The sequence below is a fragment of the Brachycentrus maculatus genome, unplaced genomic scaffold (assembly GCF_059751285.1).
Source record: "Brachycentrus maculatus isolate JH-2025_06_01 unplaced genomic scaffold, ASM5975128v1 h1tg000185l, whole genome shotgun sequence".
Taxonomy (NCBI): Eukaryota; Metazoa; Arthropoda; class Insecta; order Trichoptera; family Brachycentridae; genus Brachycentrus; species Brachycentrus maculatus.
The window spans coordinates 406310-426101 of record NW_028280936.1 but is presented as its reverse complement, the minus strand read 5'-3'; the positions used below and the strand labels follow the sequence as shown (position 1 = coordinate 426101).

General features: G+C 31.2%; 1 protein-coding gene across 1 annotated transcript; it reads left to right on the top strand.

Moving 5' to 3' along the window:
• The first annotated feature begins 930 nt into the window (after positions 1–930).
• Arr1 (arrestin 1) lies at positions 931–18670 on the top strand. Its single transcript, XM_088262582.1, has 8 exons — positions 931–1165; positions 3814–4004; positions 5354–5532; positions 9365–9500; positions 9791–9948; positions 10300–10443; positions 16356–16485; positions 17911–18670. The coding sequence occupies exons 1-8, from the start codon at positions 1057–1059 to the stop codon at positions 18007–18009; spliced, it is 1146 nt and encodes a 381-aa protein (XP_088118708.1). The 5' UTR covers positions 931–1056; the 3' UTR covers positions 18010–18670.
• Positions 18671–19792: the final 1122 nt, after the last annotated feature.

The following is a 19792-nucleotide window of genomic DNA, read 5'->3' as shown; positions in this document are numbered from 1 at the left end:
ATATATATGTGTGATTTCTCATTCAATATGTAATAAATACTACCCTGGACTGGAACTTAAAGCGCAAGGCTGGTTACATTTCCTTTATATTATATGTTATATGTGTTATGAAATATAATTTGTAATGGCACATATAATAATTAATATCAATAAATAAATGTTGGCGTGATTCACTATTACATTAAGAGAGTTAAAAACTATTTTTAATTATTTTTTTACGTAGTAAATACCACTATTTCTTAAAATCTACTGTGACACGTGTTTCGATGCATTCCGCATCATTTTCAAACACCGTATCATGCGGAATGCATCAAAACACGTGTCACAGTAGATTTTTAGAAATAGTGGTATTTACTAAGTAAAACATTAATTAAAAATGCATAGATTTTACCACAAAGTGACTGCCAAATCAATTTTTTAAAAAGTATTTTTAAAAAAAGGGAACAATTATTTATTTGTAAAATTTAATGCATGAGACTAGGTAAATAGACATAGAAAAAAAATGTAAAATTGAAAACGTTTAAAATTGTTTGATTTGTTTTATTTGTATTATTTTATTGTTAATTCTTATAAAAAATAACTAATCAATACGTTCCATTTGTTTAATCATTGCTCACTTGTATTTTAGGATATAAAGAACGGAAATATAGTTGTATCTGAGAGAAATTTATAATACGAAATCAGTTTAATTAATCAGTCTATTGAAATACACCGGAACTAATTGGGTAGATAAACATTATTGTATTACTCATACTGAGAATTGAAGTTCATAATTTCGTCACGTGTAAAATGAACGTCTGCATAGCATGTATAAATATATTGTAAAAGCCGAGTAAATGTCACAGAAAAAATAATTTAACAAGATTACTGTGGCATTAGAAGCCAAACAAGGACTGAGCTTTATATATAGCAAAATTCGTTCAGTGGTTCGATCAGTCGACATCATACTGTCACTCTAAATATTTACTGTGTTTTGTCGTGGTTTATTATAACAATTATTATAATAATAATCGAGTCTAATAATATCATTTACGTGTTACCGGAAAAGTTGCCAAAATGGTGTATAATTTCAAAGTGTTCAAAAAGTGCTCGCCTAATGGAAAACTCACCCTTTACTTGGGAAAGAGGGATTTTGTAGATTATATCTCGGCCGTGGAGCCTATCGGTGGGTTCATTTACTAATAATACATTAGATAAATTGGAAAAAAAGTAGTCCAAATCTGTTTCAATGGGATTGAAATGAATGAAAATATCAATATAACATCTAGATTTAAAAAAAATAGTAATGATCAAATGAAAATATTAGAAACTACATAGTTGCAAAACGTAACGTAAAAACTGCACTTTTTCTGATTAATTTAAAGAAATATTTTTTGGAATTGGATTTAAAATACCAAAGGTGTAAAAGTTATCTAAGGTTGTTGAAATAAATAATATTTCTGAATTTCATATATATTATTTTTTGTAATTAAATTTTATTAATATATATAATAAAACCCTTATCCGCACCCCAATGGTGCATAGGGCACTGCTTCATATAAACGCCGTGTTATCTTGATCGTTTACACACGAAGGAAATGTGATCAGCCCTCCGCTTCAGGTACCAGTCTATGGTAATATTGAATAAATATTACAGTGAAAAAATCACTTGTATTTATTTTACTCCCCTTAGGAATCGAACCCGGGACCTTCAGTACGGTAGCCGAGCGTGCTGACTATTACAGTACGGAGGCGGACAGTTAAATTTTATAAATTTTTATTCCTTGAGATATTTTTGAAAATCGTTGTTTATTATTGTATATTAAGATAAAGTGATTATAAGTAAAATATAAATGTATATATTTTCAAAAAGCATTGAGAACATCGAACCAGAAAAAATAAGTAAAATATGTCCCTAAGAGAAACTGGAGAAACCTCCGGAGAAACTCAGATTTGTGAACGAGTATTTGAACGCACTCAAAATATTACCCTTATCAATAACGGCGTGTGTGTAAGTGATAAATAAAAAGAATATACATCAATATTGACGGATTGAAAGTACAAGTATTGCGCCTAGTAATTTAATAGTCCGTCTCCGTGGTGTAATGGTAAGCGTGTTTAGCTACAGTGCTGGAGGTCCCAGGCTCAATTCCCAGGGGGGCGAGAATAAATATTAGTGATATTACTCTCTAATATTTATTTAATATTACTCTGGACTGGTCCCTGAAGCGCAGGAGATCACCTTGCCTTCATATAATTAACGAACAAGATAAAATTGCGCCAATACGATGCAGTGCCATATGCACTATTGGGTGCGGATAAGGGTTAGAAGAAGAAGAAGAATTTAATAATGTGTCGGGTTGTGGTCCCGTAGTTAGTGTCGCGGACTCTTTTAAGTCGTTCAGTTCCTCGGTTCGAACCCACTCTACCACAATTTGATACCTATTTCTAATAATGTGCCGCTTAGGCTCACAAAATAGTATGAAATTGAAATATTTGTGTAAATAAAAAACACATAAATATTCATCTTTTTAAATACAAAAAGTATATAATAAAATTGAAGTTTGAAATTCTGAGTTCGACATCTTCTTGTCTACATTTAGCTTTCTAGTAATATTACAGTTTCACATTTAACGTCAAATAAATAAGATTTTATTTTAATCAATACAGTTTGAAGGCAAAAGACAAACTCTAATAACGTAATTACAAGTTATACAGTGGTAATTAAATGAGAGTGTAGGGAAGTTGAAGTCTGGCTTTATTGTGCTAATGAAAGAGATATTTACCGAAACCTAATGCGAATGGAAAAATTTGATATCTCATAAATTTCCGAACAATTTTCTGTTTTCTTTTCGTTAAGGTATTACGTTACGGAAAAATAATACGTAATTTATGTTATTATGTTTCCTTATCATGAAATCCAGTGGTTAGACCTCTACTTTGTGAGCTTGTGGCCTGGTATAATTGGGAGTAATGTTTCCTTAATTAAGTATATCATTATTAAAATAAGATTGAATTCGATGACCTGAAAAAGTTTTCCAAAGACAGAGTGTTCATTTTTCAAGTAGAATACGGTGTTTCATAAGTTTTTTCCAAATACAAAATTTAAAGGTTGATTTCAATTATACTATCCACATTAATAAAAATGTAAATGTTAGTTTGTTCTTAATCTGAAATCTTCTAAAATAATTCACTTATCATTTTGAAATTTTCACATAATGTTGCATTCAAATAAGTGCGTATACCTATATTTTTATGTGAAAGGTGTTTTTACCTGTGACGGGTAAAACATATAAAAAAAAACAGTAATATGACCGCAATGGCAGAGCCATCTGTTGAGCGTAACAGCAATATACGCAGTGCTTAACATTGGTCATGGCTGAGAGCTTGTTTCTTAACACCTGCTAAAATATTGTGTTCCTACAATCATTGTGAAATTAAACATGTTAGAAATACGTACTTTCTTTTCATTTAAGTTAACTAAGCTACAGGAACACGTAACCGGTAGTATAATAGAAGATTTAACGTAAAACTAAATTTCCTAAAAATACAATTTTAATATTTGAATATAATAACTTTATTAAATTCTTATTACTGAAACGAATTTATTACAAACAATATACAATAATTCATACTGGTTATAAGTATTTGAAAATTTTACGCGTGTAAAGTACTACACACATATGATATAAACCAACATGGGGATGTATAATTAAATTAATATGTAACGATAATAAGTAAGGTGTTTAAATTATGAAATTACCATAGCTGTGAGTACCTACTAAATAAAAATTTTAATATTTATTTATTATAATGTTTGCAATTGGTCACCAGATGGCGTCCTTTTGTTGGACGAAGAGTATACCAAGGGTCGTAAGGTGTTTGGGCAGGTCATTTGCACATTCCGGTATGGCCGCGAGGAGGACGAGGTCATGGGGCTGAACTTCCACAAAGAGCTGTTCCTGGCCTCCGAGCAACTATATCCGCCAGCTGAAAAGCGGACTGAAAACCTTACCAAACTGCAGGTGATATCCTATTTTTCACTCAAAACATGTATAGGTTCTGATAAATTATAGCATATTGCCAGTGTGGTACTTGCGTTGTATTTTTTATCATCCTCATGATTTCATTCTTCGAATGTCATTACCATCTGACCAAGATATAATCAACACTGACTAAATACATAGAATACATGGCAGTAATGACTGAAGCAACACTGGTTGCCTCAGTCAATACTGCTATGTATTCTCCTATTTCTACACACACACTACAAACATATAGTAGAAGTCCTTCATCCTTATCTTCTTCTCTGTGTTCTATCACATATCGCACACTCCTTTCAAGAACATCAAAAATCAAAAATCGACAATTTTCGGTTGTTCATGTTTTCGGAATGCCCAGAAATTGTACTATATCCCAGCAAAAGGGGCATATTTTTAACTTAATATTTAGCCGCTACAGAGCAGAAAATGTTGTTTTTGCATTTTGAAGAAAAGGTATTGTTTAATTATTTTTTTAAATATATGAAATATTTTTAAAATGGAGAAAAAACCTTCAGGTTTAACCTAAAAAGATCTGTTGCACAGAAAAAAAGTTCAATAAGTGGTTTGATAATTATTTTTAATACATTGTGTTATTTTTTTAAACTTTAAAAACGTTCTCCTGAAAAATCAAGTTTTTTGATTTATGACGTTCTTGAAAAGAGTGAGCGATATACACTACTCAAGATCCATAAATCAAGGGACAGGATCTTGCCTTCATTTAAATGATACATTCACACCGCAATTCGATGCGGTACTCTATGTATCATATTATTTATTTAAACTTCATGTACAGAAAATAAATATGTATATTGGTGAGCTTATTGCTTAAAAGCAATATCTTCCTACCAACCAAAACAGACTAGAGATATTGATTAAAAAACGTTTGGTACCTTTAATACTATATGTAGCTGTTTGCAATCAGAGGGTAGATAGTGCTTAAACATAAAAAAGATAAATTAAAAATTACTACTTTCTATTTTATTAAATATTTATGAAAATAACAAATTGATGATAACAAGGAAGGCAAAGGAAAAGGGAAGTTAAGGGAAGGAGGTAGAGGGTATTAGCTATTATTAAAGAGATATTAGGGTGTGAATAGGAGTTAACAAAAGTATGTAAAATATTTTTAATAAAAATTGTATGTCATAATATCTTTAATACTAAGTTAGAATTATTTAACATTATATCCAGTCAATTAAAAAAAACTAATCTTAAGTTAGTAAGATGACCCAGATATTTTCATATAGTCGTTAAGCAAGATTGGTGAACGTTGTTTGATATGTTAGTTGCTAATGTGACTATTTGTATTGGACTTTGACATGTTTTTACAGGAGCGTTTGATGAAAAAGTTGGGTCCTAATGCTGTCCCATTCACCTTCCAATTGCCAGCTGGTTCTCCTGGCTCAGTCACCCTGCAGCCTGGCATTGAGGACGAGGGAGAACCCTGCGGCGTCCAGTACTACGTAAAGGTGTTTGTTGGAGAGAGCGAAATCGACAGGACCCACAGGAGGTGAGAATATAGAGTTAGTGATCATCATCCAGGATTCGGACCTCACATACAATTAATAGAGTTTCTTTCATCTCACCAATAGATGTCTCTAGTGAAATTCTAGTGATTCAAGCACAATGTTTAAAATTTGGATCATATATATGGTTATTTACTAGATAAATGATAGTTTTTACTGGACAGGTGGTGTCCTCACCTTTTATTGAGACCTTTTATATTTTTGGAATGAGTTTTCGTTACAAGATAAAATATCAACAGGATTTGTTAACATGTACTTCCAAGAATTTGAGTAGTGTGGTTGTCAGTCATAGGTAGAATTGGTGAACGTAACGTGTTTAAAATGATCACTTAAACCAGCCTATGACGGTCGTAAGCCCCGTAAATGCCCAGACTTCCATATTATTTTTCATCTACGTTGAGATGTCAATAAATTATATAAAGGACAAAGTGTGTTTTTAGAAGGAATTTCTCGAACAAAAGACTTTCCTTCGATATAATGATGTTTTTTGAAAATTTTTGAGCATTTGTGAAAACATTATAAAAAGTGTTGATTTTTATTCGTTTTTAAATGAACTATTCAATTCAGAAGTTAAGACGTCGCGTTGGTGCCACCTTTATTATTTAAAGTCGAAACACGATTGGGGGTAAAACGTTACTAACATTTTTATCAAGCTAGACGCAAGGGTCAAACTAGTGTAATTTAGGTCAAATATATGAAAATGAACATTGTCTTACAGTATAAACTTCGGGTTGTCGTGGCTTAGTATTTTCTTTTTTATGTAAACTCTACACTTATGAATTATATATTTCTGAAAATTTGTTATTATCTTTCACCATTGTTTATGCTCACAATTGTATTCAAACAACTTAAGACTAAAGGTTAGAATTCCTACGCTTTCGAAGCACTGTAATCATTTTTAAAACATATAATTATATAAATATATTTTAAGATAAATATATTTAAATAGTTTTTACTAAAATAAATACGTATAAAAATATTGCGTTGCCATTCCCTTTGACCTAAAAGACCTAAAAATCATATAAATTGTCTTTATATTATCCACTGACACTTCGTGATGGAATTGCATTTTTAATTTATTATTAGATTAAAACCAATATTTTTAGCTTTTCCACTTTTTTATTTGACCAGCGACCGGGTTTCGTTGTTACCGACATCATCAGACCAGTCTGATGATGTCGGTAACGACGAAACCCGGTCGCTGGTCAAATAAAAAAGTGGAAAAGCTAAAAATATTGGTTTTAATCTAATAATTAAAAAAAATATATAAATTGTCGTCTCTTTCGACATCGACATATGTACATATATAATCCATACCACAAAAAAATAGCAAATGTCAAAAAATTATACTTTAAAAAATCGAGAATAATTAGTATTTTTATCATATTTTCTCTGTAAAGCCTTCATGATTCTAAAATAAACTCACTTCCTAAGTAAAATCAAGAATTAAAATCAAACACCTAAGTAATTTCACTGCTAACTTAGAATCAATGAAATGTATAAACTCATTCCTCTAGCGAGATAGCGAGTTTTATTTGCCTAGAGTTTTCACTCATGAATTACATGAAATTATAGTAACTTTAAATATAAAGAGTAAATCCACTATAAAACTTAAAAAGTTGAATCCTGAGTAGGGTTATGATAAGCGGTGTTGCATAAGCCGTAGCTAGATTTCGGAGCCACTTATACGTTAGGTAATTAAAAAAAAATCTTTAATAAAATAAAAGATTTGTATAATAGTTACGTAAGCTATAATTTTTCTTCGTTTCGGTGATTTATCGATTGTTTGCTTTGACCTGGAAGAGCGAACTGAAACATATTATTTTTGCATGCTTATTGCCAAGTATATCCATCTGTCCGCTATAAATCAGCGATTGTTGAACCTCTTACTCGATCCCCGCAAATAACCTTTTGTTTGCACAACTTCATAACAGGGCGTGGTAGATTGCGTGACCCGTTTCGTAGAGCAAGGTTCATACGGTGCCTACCATAATAGATTGATGATTCTTTTATCATTGATTAATGGAAATCTAAATTTCAGTTTCGCTGCCATTGAATTATGTAATGTAGTTTCAGTTCTTAGTATTAATCAATACAAGAACAAAGGTTTTACTGTTGTTTTGTCCGTCGATAAATTTATGTAATAATCAACAAGTAAAATAAGTTTTTAATTTTTTATTATTATTTATTTGGCAGTCACCCAGTGAAAGGATGTTTCTGCCAGTTATAAACAAAAAATAATAGAAAATAATAATAATATTAAAAACAGAATTTCATAGTTTAAATGCGTTTATTTACAACATTTTGAGTGTGTCCAAATACTTGTTCACAAAATCTGGATTATCTCCAATTACAGGAGTTATTTTTGAGTAGTGTGGTTGTCAATAATGGGTAGAATTGGTGAATGTTACACGTGTGTAAAGTGATCACTTAAACCAGCCTATGACGGTCGTCAGCCCCGTAAATGCCCAGACTTCCATATTCTTCTTCATCTTTGATGAGATGTCAAAAAATAATATAAATGCGTTTAACTTAATAATTTATAAATTATGCCCGTAATTCTAAAATTAGGTTCAGAAAGAAGGGTGGATACTGGATTGAAGGGTAGGGAGATGGATTCCTGCCCTTATTAAGCTATTTAGAAAGTTCTCTTTCTCTGTTGTCAGCGGGCACTGAAAAAACGTATGGTTTGCATCCCCTATATCTTGTCCACATTCGCAATATGGTGATGTAACGCACTTAATCTTATAGAGATGCCAAGGCAGTGAGCAGTGCAAATAAGTTATTTTAACTACATGTTTATCCAGAAACATAGATGAAGAAGTACATTGGGATGAGAATATTTGTGATCTATGATTGTCTGGTTTAAGTGATCACTTTATAAACTGTGTAACATTTACCCTTCAACACACGAATGGCAGCCACCTTACTCAAATTTAAACTGTGTATAAACCATATTGTCCGCCCCCTTAGTGTAATGGTCAGCACGCTGGGCTACCGTACTGGAGGTCCCGGGTTCGATTCCCAGGAGGGGTAAAAAAAAGGTGATATTTTCACTATAATATTTATTCAATATTACACTGGACTGGTACCTGAATTATGGTTTATATGATGCAGTGCCCTATGCACCATCGGGTGCGGATACGGGTTCGAAGATAAACCATATATCTCTTATATGCATGTGAGACTCTTCCAAATTATTTCACACACTAGGAAACGCCTGAAAATATAATATTTGAGTTAACACATATACTTTTTAGACCAGTTATCTTATTCACTTTACTTTAAATATGACCGTATCTTTATTTACAAATTCTGGATTTTATCCCGACCACAAACTTAAAAAAAAAGTATTTATTTATTGTTTAAGTTTATTCTGATAAAAGCTCTAGGGCATTATTTGCAACTTATAAACAGTTGAAATTAGAATATTGTTGTTGTCAGTCGTGGATAGAATATTAAATGCCATACACTGCATATAGTGATCACTAAAACAACCGATTGCAACATTCACATTCCCATTTCAATACAAATCTTCATCTATTCTACATCGAGATATCAATAAATCGTGATAAAAATGTATTGTTCACCCTATGGATAATATATCAATATTTTAAGTTGAGAGATCTCAAGTTGAAATAACTATAATATAAAAAAAATCTATTTAGTGGGTCTAACCTGTAATTTGTAAACAAAGATTTGGACGCACTCAAAGTTATGAGAATATATTTATGTATCTATTCAACTTATATTATTTATTTAAATTTGACTTCATTTTTCACTGAATTTTTTTAATTGAAACTGACTTTTCAACAGGAGCACCGTCGCTTTGGGGATTCGTAAAATCCAGTATGCCCCGAGCAAACAAGGAAACCAACCTTGCACTGTTGTTCGCAAGGACTTCCTGTTGAGTCCTGGAGAATTGGAACTAGAAATGACCCTGGATAAACAAGTAAGTTGACGAAAATTTTGATCATGTATTTCTCGCCATAACATTAACCATCATTTTTACTGTTAAGATAGTAATTATTGGCTACAGATGAACCTTTTTAAAAGAAGCAGCCTTTCCGTAATGTCACCTTCTCACTACGTCCACGGTTACCAGGTTGCAATTCTGAAAGTACCGAGTGATCAGCCATATGAATTCGTGAAGTCATTCGTGTGTTTGTAGCGATTATAAATGTGAATATAATAACAATAATAAATAACTAAATTTGCTGATTGATTATTATTTTTGGTTAGTTATACCTTCACGGGGAACAGATAGCAGTGAACATCTGTGTCAGGAACCACAGTAATAAGCCCGTGAAGAAGTTGAAGGCTTCAATACATCAAGGAGTAGACGTGGTCTTGTTCCAGAATGGACAGTACAGAAATGTTGTCTCCAGTGTTGAAACTCAGTAAGTATTGTGCAGTATCTACAGTAAGCTAGGGATAATAGAACGAGATAATGATAAAAGGGATTATTTTAGTGATATTTTGTTTCTGGAAAACGGTGATATCCAAGGTAAAAAATAATGTATTACATAAAACAATTCTCGCTGTTAATATTTCGCTCTTTATAGCTCTTTATTCTACTCTATTTACTAAACCACTTTTCCCGGATAGTGCTAAGTGCTAACCAACGGAAGATATTATCTAATATCCCGTCTCTAATAACGTAAAATACTAAAATTACCTTCGTCAATATTTAATCTCGCTTTCAAAATCTAATCTAATAGTTATGATTAAGATTAAAATATTATTTTCAGAGATGGATGTCCTATTCAGCCTGGATCTAATCTCCAGAAAGTTCTGTTCCTGAAGCCCGTCTTGGGGAGCAACAGGGATAGACGTGGAATAGCTCTTGATGGGCAATTGAAGCGTCAGGACACAAGTTTGGCCTCCACAACCTTGTGAGTATTTTTAAAAATACATATTTTTGATTTTTATTTGTTAATTTGGCGTTTAATTTGTAGGAATCCGTTTTAATTTATGTTTTAATTGTCAAATCAAATACAGATTTCTTGAGTCTACTTAGTTTTATTTTATTGTTAAAAAACAAAAAATTAAACAATTGTCACAATATTAATCAAAGACTCAAAACATCTGTGTTCGATTAAACAATTCATACATAAATATTTTTGAATTTGAATAGAAATTTTATTCTAAAATTCCTTCACAGATTTAGATTATTTTACATTATTTTAGAGCAGAGTTACGAAAAAATGAAATATCGAAGGTATAAGAAACCTAACAGAGACATAAAAGCACCGGCTTTTTTTTGCGATAGCGTGGTTTCATATAATATTGTTTTATTACTATGAGTCGCAATGATTTATTATGCTGTAACCCTTAAATTACACTTGTAACTTAAATGATATCGCTCAAGAACGTTACTAATAATAAAAATAGAAGAATTTAGTATTTTTCAAATTAAATTCAATAAAAATCCAGTGCTTTAAATTGAACAATAAATCACTTATATGAGACCGCTTTTCGAGTTTATTAACGTAAACACGACTAGTTTCGAGTACAGGTGAAAATACAAAAATAATGTTTTTCTTTGTATTTTCACCTGTTGAGAACATTCGGAGTTTCTGAAACAAGTCTGTTTACATTAACTAACTCAAAAAGTGGTCTTGTACAAGAGATTTATATTGAAATTTTTAAATCATCATGTATTCCACAAAGTTAATGCCAAATAAATACATAGTGTAAAATCCAGTGACTCCGTAAAAAATACAAATATTTTAATGTTATACTTGTTATGCAAAAAATTATTTATACTACACTCTTATTAAATTTAAACTAAATTCACAATGCAGTTTCATAAAAGGATGAAGCCGCCAAAGTGCAATGGAAAATTTTACGATTTTTTTCTTTGTTCTCAAGTATATTATGTATATTATTAAAAAAATCTATAAAGAAATAACGGAGACATAAAGAAATCTGTATTTATTTTGATTTGCAAGAGAAGCGAAGAGTTCATTATCAAGTGTCACGTCATTAGTTATTTTCAATAAAAAAATACTAAACAAGTTTCCCTAAATCTAAACAATGAACTAAAATACAAACATTGTTACGTGGACTATACTCACCCTGTTCGCGAATTGAGTACCGCACGCGGAGAAGTGACCCTTGTGGGAATTTTTACGCACCTGCTACATAATATGTGTTTTACGCACTAGTTTTAACGCCCGCCGGCGCCGTTGCTACCAACTTTACAAAGCCACATATTTGCGTGATGATGCAATATGTTACCAATTACTAAAACGGTATATTTTGATAAGCGATTTTTTTCAAATGAAAATGGTAAATGTAATGCTTGATATTCCGGATTGATATAAATATAAACCAAATTCAAAAAACCTTTTTAGTATATTAAATCCAAATTTCCACCATAGTGAAAATAGCCCAAAAAACGTTACGTACGTCCTCGCTTAAACGTAATTTTATATATTTTTATTAATTATATTTCAGTTGATTTAATTTTGAATAATTAAAACGTATTATTTTGCACATTGAAAGCGATATTTTTGATTGAAAGAGATATGTACTTGACGTGCTTCATTAACAGAGTTTTTAATTACATCAACGTTATGCTCATTCCAAAATAATATGAATTCATTTCCTTTTTGAAATATGTCACGTAAATTTGATTAACAGTACGCAGCATAATATTTTTATTTTAAACACGATGGCCTTAATTAAAAAACTAGCTATAAAATAAAATGTGCAAAATAATATTGGAATGATATTTATAAAGAAGAAAATTATACTTTTGTTTGATTCAGAAAATCCCCAAAGAGTTATTCATGAATAATTATCTGTACCCGGACACGCATTGCTATGACTTATTCGGTTAAATGGAAAATAAATAATATAAAAAGCACATATTATTTTATTTGACGATCTTATGAAGCAATGAAATTATTAAAAATCTATGAAGCAACAATGCAATCGAAAAGATAGAAAATGCTTAATGACGGTAACTGTCAAGATGCACGCTATCTACAACGACCAACGTTAAGTAGTTTGTTGCTGTAATTTTTTTCAGATGGCGTTGTCATTGCAGCAAAAAAGTTGTTGAAAAATGTCGTAAAAACACCTGTCGCAGGAAAAACACCTGTCACAAGTGTCTATAACCACACGCGTATTTCAATGCGAATTGAATTTCTTAAGGAGATTTTTGATTTTGAACAAATGAAAATTTACGTTTACTTTTATAAAGATGAGTCCGTCCCAGTCCGCCTCCGTAGTGTAATGGTCAACACGCTCGGCTACCGTTCTGGAGGTCCCGGGTTCGATTCCCAAGGGGGGTAAAATAAATATAAGTGATTTTTTCACTGTCATATTTATTCAATATTACCTTGGACTGGTACCTGAAGCGGAGGGCTGATCACCTTTCCTTCATGTGTAAACGATCAAGATAACATTGCGTTTATATGACGCAGTGCCCTATGCACCATTGGGGTGCGGATAAGGGTTTTATTATTATTATTATTTATAAAGATGAAAAAAAAAACATTCTTTTCTTTAAAAATTTTTTTTTTAGAAATAACTTACAAATGGCACTATTTTTTTAATGATTTGAATGCAAAACGAAAGTAAGTGCCACAATACGTAATTTTTATTTTATTTTCATCGAATTGAAAATAAATCAGAAATTAAATTTTTTATGTCCTTGTGTATTATTCAAAGCATTATAAATCACTAATATTTTATTATTTTGTAAATATATTTTTTTATGTGAAAAATTGTTCCATAAACGTTTTTACGGTTTCGATTTATTAATTTTTATTAAAAAAGCTTTACAGCTGATTTTGAAACTAAGCTCCACGCACGGTGAAAGTAAAAAATAAAATTCTGTCATACCACAATACAATTTGGTTAGGATATATTATTTTATCATCAGACAGTGTTCGCAAGTGGGACTCAGATGGAGCGTGATGTGCGATTATGTACGCGTACCTAAGTAGTATCTGCGAAGCCTGACAATATACCATCATCTTTATTTTCATCTGCAATACAAGGCTCCCTCAATATCCTGGAAATTTGTGTAGGGAGGGATGTACACAACATTACACCTACGATATTTGTGGCTGTCATTACGTCACAAGATAACGATTCAGCGATTTAGCAAAGATGATGACGAAACTCGAGCCATAATCATTTACTCACCCTTTTGGAATGAAAATTCCGCTTATTTTTGGAAAAGCATCAAATGAAAATTTAATACTGTCAAGATTTTGTTTATATCTCAACGTAGTAGTGAAAGGGTTTATTGAGATGGAAGTATGAAGGTCTGCTTATTTACAAGACTTACATCCTGTTATTATTGGCTGGTCGTAAGACTTATAAATAAAGGGAAAGAATCTCATATCAATAATAATGGTTTCTGCCAACATACTAATTTCAACCATATTTATTTATTTATCTTTATTCTAAACCTTAAAGTAAAGAGTGGAAGCCTCTAAGGTTCATACATGATTTAAAATGCAACGAAAATATATTACATAATTTTTTTTAAACCCTTATCCGTACCCCAATGGTGCATTGGGCACTGCATTATATAAACACAATGTTATATAATGCAGTGCCCAATGTTGATCGTCAACACACAAAGGAAAGGTGATCAGCCCTCCGCTTCAGGTACCAGTCCAGTGTGATATTGAATAAATATTAGAGTGAAAAAATCACTTATATTTATTTGACCCCTCCCTGGGAATCGAACTCGGGACCTCCAGAACGGTAGCCGAGTGTGCTGACCATTACACTACGGAGGCTGACATACATAATTATTTAAATATTACGGATATTACATAATTAATTAAACTTTAATCGGTATATTTTCCAATCAAACGACATCTTACAATATGTAAATTTCCGTTAGTAAGGACTTAAAGCTGTATATAAAAGACATTGATTTAGCCAATTTGTAGTACAGAGGGCGTCATGATTTGGATGAATTTCCGAATAAAGATGTCGCCTATAAAGTTTTCACAGAATATGTGAATGCTGTCACATGAAGAATTTATAAATTTTTTCTAAATTTTAATTGTCAATTATGGGTAAAATGGTGAGTATTACACAGTGTATAAAGTGATCACGTAAACTATCCAAATACCCTGATTTCCATATTATCATCTCAATAAAAAAAACATTTCGTCTATGTTGATAGATAAATAAATTCTTGATACCAATACCTGTATCTACGGGACCAAATGGGTTAGTTGTGAAAAAATATTTGAACATGTATTATTTTTACCCAATTCATATTTATCGGAAAGGTCTAGTACGTTTTGCTTTAAAATAAATATAAATGAGTACATCATAAATATTGGAAAAATAATAACGGTCGCAGTGGTAAGGGATGTTTATTTGGGGCGCAGAATAAACAGTTTTACTTTAGAAGGAATTCCTAATTCACCACAGTAAATGGAATGTCCTTTGTTTAGGCGTACTTATCTCTTGTGCGGTCTCCGTGATGCGGCACTTTTAATGCTGTCTTCCCTCCACGGCGACCTACTCACAAAGTACCCGGCTCACCTACTCATAGTGGCGCCATTCCTAAGATGCCATTTTAATTTCTTAGTTTTACTATGCCCTCTCTGCCGCCGCATATTTCAGTAATTGCTGCCGACTGCTCAGAGGAGGGACTCGATCTGATAATGGCAGTCTGAAAAATATTTCCCTTATATTTTTTCATTCAAATCTCGCTAAAATATTTCGTTAATCGCGTCATCTGCTTGCTTTCATGGTGATTTTCAAATTTCCCAGAGAAAAAATTCCTTTAATTTTCATCCATCGAATTTCTTGCTTCCTTTTTAAAAATACCATTTAAAATATTGTGAGGGTTGTAATATCAAAACCATCCAAGTCCATCTAAGTTTTTATGATGAAATGAGACAAAAAAATACTTTAACATAAAATAATTTAGATGTTTATTTTATGAATTTGTATATGTTAAATAAGAATTCTCACTTTTATAAAAAACGAATCAGTTTTGAAATCAGCGTGTTTCCACCGGATGACTTTTCGAACTCGCATATAAATTGATTCTTGTAATGTAACATTTATGTTTGAAAAATAAAATTATTGTGGATGCTCAATTGTGAGCAGGAGACTGATTATAACACTTTGTACAAATTGATTACTTTAGCCAGCCAACAATATACATCATGAGAACTGAAAATATCGAACTTACATAGTCTTCCCAAATGAATTATTCATCTTTGTTGAGATATGTATTATAAGTATCATTGAAAACGAAATTGATCATGTGTTTATATATTTTTTGGATTAAAACTTGTTATCCTGATTTATGTAAGTACCTTCGAAAAGAGTATGAAATTTAAATATATGTGTAAATATATAATAGAAATACAAATATTAATACTTTTCTCAGAAAATATATTTGGAATTTTATATCTCAAAATGTTTAGTAAAATTGTCCCGTTTCGGAATTGCTAAAAAATCTACATACATATTCCAACAAAAGCACAAATAAAACTTTAAGTGCCATTGAAATATCTATTAAAAGCAAGTTTTTCTTATCAAATAAAGGTATAACAAGTTTTCCATCACTCCTCCATAAATTTTCCAAACAAAGGATTCTGTGAGTAAGTTACGTCACATTTGTCTTCATAGTTAGATCCTGGATCTTGAAGTAAAAGAGGGTCGCGGTGTTCCTTCGTCAATCATGACCGGAACTGTCAATAGTGGGTGGCGAGTATTCAATTTCTCCTTACGCTCATTGACAGCTCTCAGTTTATACTCGTTGGAAAAATGGCGATTTATTTATAATAGAAAATGTTTGCCCAAGGTTAATGGATCCTGAGCAGAGAGACGCTTTCGGCATCATCGTGAGTTACACGGTAAAGGTGAAACTATACTTGGGAGCTCTCAACGGAGAACTTGCAGCGGAACTTCCCTTCATTCTCATGCACCCAAAGGTAAATATTTATACGTGTACAAATTATATAGGAAATACACAGATTAATCAGTTCTCTGATTATACCGAGCGTAACTCGGCTAAGGATTTAGTATTGCATTTGACGAGCCCGAGCACTGCTCGGGTAAATCGTATTTTGACTCGTCGGTCCTGCTTTGCCAGAGTCAAATATTGACCCATGTGTTTTTATTGAATGACCCGAGCGGTGTTCGGACAGTCTTATTTCGACTTGTTGACGATTTCTTGCACCGGCAAATTTTCTCGCCAAAATTCGTCAGTTAAGTGATCAATCACCCAATACAATAGACCCACATCTGTATTTTGTTGTAATTTGAGATTCTTTGTTTTTATCATAAAGTCTAAAAAATATACTGTTTTATTTGAAAGTGCTGGAATAAAACAAAATACTACATTTTTAAACTTTTTACAAATTCTAAATCTTTAACCTAGGACATAATATTTTAACGACAGATACGATTGTAGTTATTTTGTTATGTTTTAAGTTAAATTTGATTCAGCGTCTTTCCTATACGTAAACGTTTGTATTTGATAAAGGTACCTGTAATATGTGATTTTAAAAAGATATACTCACTTCAATTTAATTCATAAGTTATTTATCTCAACAGTTACATGAAATGTAAAATTTAACGTTTAGCAATTTAGTTTATCCTGACAGTGACAAAAGTTCCAGGCATTGCACTAATGAAGGGGGAAGGTGGATATGCCACTAACAGACTTTAATATGTATACTGAAATTATAAATGGCAATTAACCTCACATTAATTAAACTTGCATTATACTGTAGTATATTTAGACTTTATTTTTACCCAATTTTTATTTTGATAACGGACCAAAGAGTGTGGGTGATATGAATATATAAATTATGTACACTTGAAAACGATTAAAATATATTTTAGCTTTTGAAAAACCAATTTACGGGGTTGAATTACAAATTTTTATTTTTCTTTATTATTATACCACTTTTCCTCAAAGTTTCAAATATTTTTGTGTAGGACCAAAGTAAAATTAAATTGATTTTATGCTTCCGTTTTTCTTTGAAAGTTGATACTCGTATTATGTATTATACGTACATAAACTTTTATGTAATACATTTTTCCCACATGCCACATAGTCACACGTTCTTACCAATTAAAGAGGATATTAATATCGCTTTTAAAAGTAATTAGCTTCATTGAAGGCAATGTAATATTACATAATAATAATTTATTAGGTAAAGAATTACTCATTCGAAAAATTGTGATTACAGATTCCATTATAACATTACAAAGATTCATTTAATACAACTCTGATTAAATACAATCTAATTATAAGTGATGTAGGTAGGTATATTATTAAGATTACAGGAAAAAGATCAGATTTTCATACGTGTAATATTTTGTGAAGTAATGTCCCGTAATATTTCCAGCCTGACAAGGGAAAGCTCATCCACGCTGACAGCCAAGCGGAAGTTGAAATGTTCCGACAGGACACCATCTGCCACCAAGAGAGTATCGACGCTTACTAAATCCCTCCCCGAGGAGATCGTGTACCCAATTTCCTTGAAAATGACCATAAGCGAGGGACTATTCTTGTACATCTTCGTTAATATTAAAAATATCACACATAAATTAAACATAAACGACAACTCACATAAAATAAAGCTTTATCCGATTAACCCATTAGTGGAGACAATATTTGCAAAAGTCATTGTCACGTTGGACGATGTGACACGTTGTCTGTACACGTCATTACCATTATCAATTTTGTTACAACGAATAAAAAAGTCTTTAATTTATTTGTAGGTACTAATGCATACACACCATCGGACTTGATAAGTACAAGTTATAGATTCTAAAATAATATCATATTTAAAATATTTTATTTGTCACATTGTCAACAAAATATTGAAAATATCGTCTACTAAGGGTTAACTGGGTCCTTAATATATTTTGTTTCTCAAGACTTAAACGGACTCTTTTAAACATATTAGTATTACCAAGTAACAAAAGCTAGTACGATAACGGATATGCAAGCCAGACACAGATGCCAGGGGATGATAGAAGGATAGAGGTGAAAAAAATAATCTTGCTAAATGTGGCTGATTTTGTTACAGTTGATCCTTGCCAATATGCTAGTACTTTGCATATTTTGATAAATAAAACATAAAATACTCAAATTATAAAAAAGAACCTCTTATAAATGCTTGAAATTATTTTTTTCAAATTTCCCAACGGCCAGCAATCTGTTTACTTAACATCAATTTATTGTACCAGAATCGAATTGCTTATATTTTTCAATCAAGAAATAATCATTAAATCACATATCTCTCTGCATGTTTATCATATTATATTAATAACTATTATGTTCTGTAGTAAAAAGCTTTGCCTATATGTATATATATATATATATATATATATATATATATATATATATATATATATATATATATATATATATATATATATATATATATACACATATAACCATACTTTTTTCTAATATTCTATTCCCATATTATTATCAAAACATGGCTAGTAAATCGAGAGAGCACCTTCGTCATATTTTTAGAAAGATTTTTTCAGATCTCATTGTTGGCAGAATTTGATTAACGTGCTTTGCGTGTAAGGAGCTGTCAGCTTTTATGATTGGACTACCAAACTGTTCGGAACAATAACCGTAATCAAATACACGGGGATAAGCATAATATAGCCTTTAAAAATAATAAAACAAGGGTATTGCAATTTCCGAACATGTCGAGTCAGGAAAATGGCGAACTAGTATGTATACATTTTGTATCTGCAACCTTGTCTCGCGTTTCGTGCATAATAATATATGATTATATATCTAATATGGAAATTATATTTCGTTTCGTATAATTATTTTGTAATCTTCTTTATTATATTAGCCCGGCTAAATATTTTGCTGAAAATAATAATTTAATTTTAACTAAAGGTATAATAAATCATATATAATTTAATTATCCTTCGTAAATATTATTCATACACCGCTTAGAGTTAGTAAAATACTAGTATAGTGAAATCTCGACTCATTTAGGCGAGGGTATTCATTAGAGCTGAAGGTCTACATATTACATTTAATAAAAAAGTTTTATAAAAGATTGTCTATATTTTATTGCTTTTGTTACATATTCAAAATCGTTTAGAGACAAAACAAGTGTGTTTCTAACATTTTAAATTATAATATGGCTTTAAAATTTTATTTGTTCACAGACAATTAAAGAAACAGTGCGATAGTTTTCCCACAAATGTGAGGATGAATCTAAGGAATTTTTCTAAATCGAGGTTTTA

Excerpts from the sequence above, each read along its gene's own strand:
- Arr1 (XM_088262582.1), top strand. The coding sequence starts at position 1,057 with ATGGTGTATAATTTCAAAGTGTTCAAAAAGTGCTCGCCTAATGGAAAA. Across the intron at positions 1,166-3,813 it reads CTCGGCCGTGGAGCCTATCG|ATGGCGTCCTTTTGTTGGAC; the intron begins GTGGGTTCATTT and ends ATTGGTCACCAG. Across the intron at positions 4,005-5,353 it reads AAAACCTTACCAAACTGCAG|GAGCGTTTGATGAAAAAGTT; the intron begins GTGATATCCTAT and ends ATGTTTTTACAG.